The sequence below is a fragment of the Glycine soja genome, chromosome 5, assembly GCF_004193775.1.
Source record: "Glycine soja cultivar W05 chromosome 5, ASM419377v2, whole genome shotgun sequence".
In the NCBI taxonomy this organism is placed as follows: domain Eukaryota; kingdom Viridiplantae; phylum Streptophyta; class Magnoliopsida; order Fabales; family Fabaceae; genus Glycine; species Glycine soja.
In genome coordinates, this window is record NC_041006.1 from 34,811,184 (window position 1) to 34,817,003 (window position 5,820).

At 36.2% G+C, this 5,820-nt stretch overlaps 1 protein-coding gene across 2 annotated transcripts; it reads left to right on the forward strand.

The window, feature by feature from the left end:
- The first annotated feature begins 1,288 nt into the window (after window positions 1–1,288).
- Window positions 1,289–5,482, forward strand: LOC114412726 (protein NRT1/ PTR FAMILY 8.3-like). 2 transcript variants are annotated; one of them, XM_028376737.1, is made up of 4 exons: window positions 1,289–1,531; window positions 1,776–1,993; window positions 2,356–2,912; window positions 4,404–5,482. In XM_028376737.1, exons 1-4 carry the CDS (start codon window positions 1,432–1,434, stop codon window positions 5,224–5,226), a joined length of 1,698 nt encoding a protein of 565 aa, XP_028232538.1. In that variant the 5' UTR covers window positions 1,289–1,431; the 3' UTR covers window positions 5,227–5,482. The 2 variants fall into 2 exon arrangements, with proteins under 2 accessions (XP_028232538.1, XP_028232539.1); XM_028376738.1 differs by lacking the exon at window positions 1,776–1,993 and having other exon boundaries at window positions 1,450–1,531.
- Window positions 5,483–5,820: the final 338 nt, after the last annotated feature.

The following is a 5,820-nucleotide window of genomic DNA, read 5'->3' on the forward strand; positions in this document are numbered from 1 at the left end:
TGGTAATAACCGCCCAAATGGATTTTTCTACCATGTCTATGGGACAAATCCACCAATTTACTCTGGAGGTCGTTGACAAATTATGCAGGCAACACCGGTATTTCTCTGACATCATGAAGTGAAAAGCCAAGTATACCAGAACTTGCAAAAAACCTTACTTGGAGATCAAATGCAGAGAGAAAACTTGTCATTGCTCACCAAAGAAAAAGAAAGCCTTACAAACTCAAACAAAGGAGAAAAAAAGACCTTTGAAGTTTTTCAGGAGGAGCCAAATGAGAGGAAAATCCAGGGGACAAAGATGTTTCATATGCAATCAGACAGGACATTTTGCAAAAAATTGTCCTAAGAAGTCACAAAAGGCCGTCAGACTAATCTCTCATCTCCAAATTAGTGAATATGATGATATAGAATCTCTGTACTCTGAACAGAGCGAGCCAGATGAGGAGACTGAATTTGCCTTGAACCAAACAGATTCTTCTGATGAAAAATCCTTAGCACCTCCAATTCCCATCTTCCCCATACAAGAAAACAATCTATCAAGCCTGCAATCCCTCAACCATGTGTTGAAATTCAGGTGTTGGCAAAAAAGTTTGAAAAACCGATTAAGGTCATTGCCTTTATAGATACGGGAGCCCAAAGGACGATGATGGATCCAAATATTCTTCCACAAGAATATTGGAAAAATGAAGTGGCCTACTTTGTAGCAGCTGATGGAAAAGTTTTTAGAACTGACCTAGTGACACATGCTCCTATTGGCATCAAGTTCTTCCCTTATTGTATTACCCTCGACCAAGGTGATTGGAAGCAAACTTCCTGATAGAGATCTCCTCATAGGAATGGATGTGTATACTGCTGTCAATAAACTCCAAATACATTTTACTGGGATTAAGTTCAAAAGAGAATGTAGGCCTTTTTCAAAGATCACCCGACTTTTCTCTTTAGCAGAAGCCCCGCTAGAAGTTGGAGAGTTTAAACAAAAAATTTCCTCCCTGTGCAGACAGTCATGAAGAATTCAATCATCCATATCCTTTATGGAAAAAATGGAAAATACTTTGTTGACTTACCATTCAAGCTAAATGAAGATATCAATCCAACAAAAGTAACTCATCCAGGGATGACACCATCAGATCTTCAAGCAGCCAGAAAAGAATGCCATGATATGCTAAGGCAAGGATTAGTTGAGCCAACTCAGTCAAACTGGACATGCCAAGCTTTCTATGTGGAAAAAAGGGCTGAAAAATTAAGGGGAACCCTTATCTCAAAACTTCTATCTTCTTGTCATGCTACTTGTATACAATACAATACAAGCCATGACATAACATAACTCATACTCATAAAAGAAACATAGTTTGATCCTATCATCGCAATATAGAAAAGAAAATTAAAGTGGTGTTTTGCTATGAGATAATATTGTTTATTTTATTGTGAAGGATGATGAAGAGAGTGAACGGAGATGGCTCAGTTGACTACAGAGGCGGGCCCGCTCTTAAGAAGGATACTGGCAATTGGAGGGCTTGTCCTTTTATTCTAGGTATGCTTTTACATTACTCTCATCTCATTAAATAATCCAACTTTCGTTTATATCATTATGAGTATATAATGTAAACACTGATGGTGTCAAGCATTTTATATTGTTATTTAATCATAATTCGACATGTATGATAATTTTAATCATACTATGATTTCTGGTTTGTTGAGTGTAAAAATATTTTAGATATTTGGAACGATGATACATAGAAATTAAACTCTATCATTTTTATGTATATAAATCCCAGGCAATGAGTCTTGTGAACATCTGGCCTTCTATGGAATTGCGACAAATCTAGTTAATCATCTTACCACCAAGCTGCATGAAGGAAACGTTTCTGCTGCAAGAAACGTCAGCATCTGGCTTGGCACTTCTTATCTCACTCCTATCATTGGAGCTGTTCTAGCAGATGGTTACTGGGGTCGATACTGGACGATTGCTGTTTTCTCTGTGATTTATTTCATTGTAATAAACTAAGATGAGATAGCCCTCTTTTTCCTAGTCAAATGTTTCTCCACACACATCTCTTAATTGTCCAGTAGTATGGCAATCTTGAAAGTTAAACTATATGAGCACCCTTGATTCTGCTTTGGATCACCTATATAATTTACTTGATGAATTTAATTAGAATGCACCAAGAGTGTTATTTAATCATGATTGTCATGTATGATAAAATTGTTGGCTTTTGTAATAATTACTTTAAAAGATGATTTCTGATGTGTGCCATTGACAGTGTATCAAAATTAAATTCTTACTTAATTACATATATGCTTTGTTGTTTAGTTGTCTTTTTGTTGTTGTAATAGTGATATGGCTACTGTGTGCAGGGGATGTGTACCTTGACACTTTCTGCATCTTTACCTGCATTGAAGCCTGCTGAATGTTTGGGTTCTGTATGCCCTCCAGCTACCCCTGCACAATATGCTGTGTTCTACTTTGGTCTGTACGTGATTGCGCTTGGGATTGGTGGTATAAAGTCATGTGTGCCATCTTTTGGGGCAGATCAATTTGATGATACTGATCCAGTGGAAAGGATTAGGAAGTGGTCGTTTTTCAATTGGTATTATTTTTCTATCTATCTAGGTGCCATTGTATCAAGCAGCATAGTTGTTTGGATTCAAGACAATGCAGGATGGGGTCTTGGATTTGGCATTCCTACTTTGTTGATTGTATTGTCTATGGCAAGCTTCTTTATAGGCACACCTCTCTACAGGTTTCAAAAACCAGGGGGAAGTCCTGTTACAAGAATGTGCCAGGTTTTGTGTGCGTCTGTCCGGAAGTGGAATCTGGTTGTTCCTGAGGATAGTAGTCTCCTGTATGAGACGCCAGACAAGAGGCCTGCAATTAAAGGGAATCATAAACTGGTGCATAGTGATGATCTAAGGTAATTAAAATGTCTTTATGTTGACATCTCAATCTAGTACTATAAGCTCCTTTCATTATCACAATATAGGCATAGGATAAGGATTATCTTGTTATACATGTTGATTTTGTATCTAATATTCTTGTTGAAGTGCAATTTGTCTAACATAAAATTAGTAATTAGTTGTTCTTGGGGAAAATGTTAGATGAGCCCTGCTCTAATGTTACAGAACTTGAAAGCCCTAATTGGCCAGCTACAAATTAGCTATACCTTTAGCCCTTGTTTGGCATACCAAGAAAGGCCTAATAGGATAGAATAATTAATATTGTCCTGATTTATATGATGTTTGAAGCTCATAATGAATTGCACTTCCATGCTGGATACTTTATGGATCAAGATTTATCATCTACATTACTATGTTATTTCTAATGTTTATTTTAAGTAGTATACTGAAGGTCAATGATGATGTTGAGTCATTTAGTATGTAGGTATGTGTTATGTAGAAGTTAGTTATGATAGGTTAGTTACAAATTAGTTAGTGAGGAGTTGCCTATACATAAGAGGGGTTGAGAGGGAGAGTTTATCTTGTGGTTTTTGAGAAAATTCAGATTGTTGTGGGAAAGTTCATACCTCTTAAAATCTCAAGGGAGGAAAATGGTTTAATATACCATCAAAATTAAGAGAAAATCTTCAATTTGGTCTTCCAAAGTTACATGCATCACCAAATCAATCTTTCAAAAATTTCGGTTGCCAAACTAATTCCTCATCATATTCTTGTTCTCACCACTGTGGTCCTCCAAAGATTTATCACCAAAGTAATCTTTAAAAATTTAATTTTGTCATTGAATTAGTCTTTTAAAGTTTATTTTTATTACTGCTTGAGATCTATGGGCATGGGGAATTTTTTTCTTCTTTTCACTTCACTTTGCTTAAATAATATGTTACTTTGTAAGTATTGATGTCAAAGTACATATTTTAATGCTAAAAATTGATCACGATTTGTGTATCACGTATTTACCGTTGCCTAATTGGTCACGATTAGACAAGTATATTACTCAAATTAATATTTCTTTTTCGTGATTCAACTTTGCACATAATTGTCTGCTATTCTAAAATGTGCGAAACAATTGTACAAGGTTTATCAGATTTTTTTCTAAGGATGACAATTATTCGACTTTTTTTCATGGTTTATCCTTCCAGTACGCTAATGGAAGATTCGTTGTTTCTTTGTTTCTCCTTTCCATTACCGTATGAATATTGTGGTCTTTGACACTTTTGTAGGAGTAGGATAGATTGCATGTAAACATTTTCTTTAGCCTGTCTTTGGTGAATTGAGAAATCTTGTTCTAAATTTTGAAGTTCTTTTAAAATATTTTAAAACTTTCTTCTAGATAATAATCTCTAGAATCCTCACTTGCTTAAAAATGCTTTCTTTGCCCCCATATATCAACTACAACAAGACTTCCTACACATAAACTTCTTAAACTCCTTTTCTCTTTTGCTTTGATGAAGGTGTCTTGATAGAGCAGCTATAGTGTCCGATTCAGAGAGTAAAAGTGGTGATTATTCTAATCCATGGAAACTTTGCACCGTGACACAGGTGGAAGAATTGAAAATCTTGATCTGCATGTTTCCAATGTGGGCTACTGGGGCCGTTTTTTCTGCTGTTTATACCCAGATGTCAACATTGTTTGTGGAGCAAGGAACAGTGATGAACACACACATTGGCTCCTTTGAAATACCCCCAGCTTCCCTGGCAACTGTTGATGCCATAAGTGTGGTTTTGTGGGCTCCAGCCTACGACAGGATAATTGTTCCCTTTACAAGGAAATTCACAGGCAATGAGAGGGGCATTTCAGTGCTGCATAGAGTAAGCATTGGCTATTTCATTTCAGTCCTGTCCATGTTAGCAGCTGCTATCGTGGAGATTATGCGTCTGCGGCTCGCAAGAGAGCTTGATCTTGTTGATGAACCTGTTGCTGTACCACTCAGTATACTTTGGCAAATCCCTCAGTACTTCTTATTGGGGGCAGCAGAAGTATTCGCATATGTGGGGCTGCTTGAGTTCTTCTATGACCAATCTCCGGATACTATGAAGACGTTAGGTATTGCACTGTCACCTTTGTATTTTGCATTGGGAAATTACTTGAGCTCTTTCATTCTTACTATGGTAATTTACTTCACCACACAAGGTGGAAAGCTTGGTTGGATTCCTGATAACTTGAACAAAGGTCATCTCGATTATTTTTTCTTGCTTCTAGCTGGACTTAGCTTCTTAAATATGTTGGTGTACTTTGTTGCTGCCAAAAGGTACAAGAAGAGGAAGACGACTTAAGATTTTTCAGGCATCTATTGAGGTGGAAGCATGTTCTGATATTTCCTTCTGTCATTGATTGTTCTGTTTATAAGCTTGGCATCTCTCACGAAGCCTCTAAGTGAAAAGGTTGCTTGTTTCACATAATTATATATAGGAAAATCATTGGTGGTAAAATGTTCACGATCTGTACAGTGCAAAAACCACGTTTGGAAGTTGTCCATGACATCAGATTATTTGGGCTCAATAAAAATTGTGAAGTTTGATTTTTTTTTTATTTTTTTTTATGTTCTCTTATGAAATTTGTGTTTGATTAACGGGAACCAAAATGCAAGTTGAATGCAGTACCGGCAGAAAAGTAGCTCATCAGCACAAGTCGTAAAAAATATATACTGATGAGCGATGAGGTGAGAAAGGCTAATGGATAAATATAAAAGCAAATTATGAGCAGAACATACTTGCCAGATTTTTTAGGGTGTTGGCAAATTATTGAACAAATTTGTCTTTAGGTACTAAATATATTAATTGTTTACAATATCTAATAATGTTCTTCTATGATTTGGGATATTCTACTATTTCTCACTCATCCGGTTTTAATCAATATTTTCTAAACCG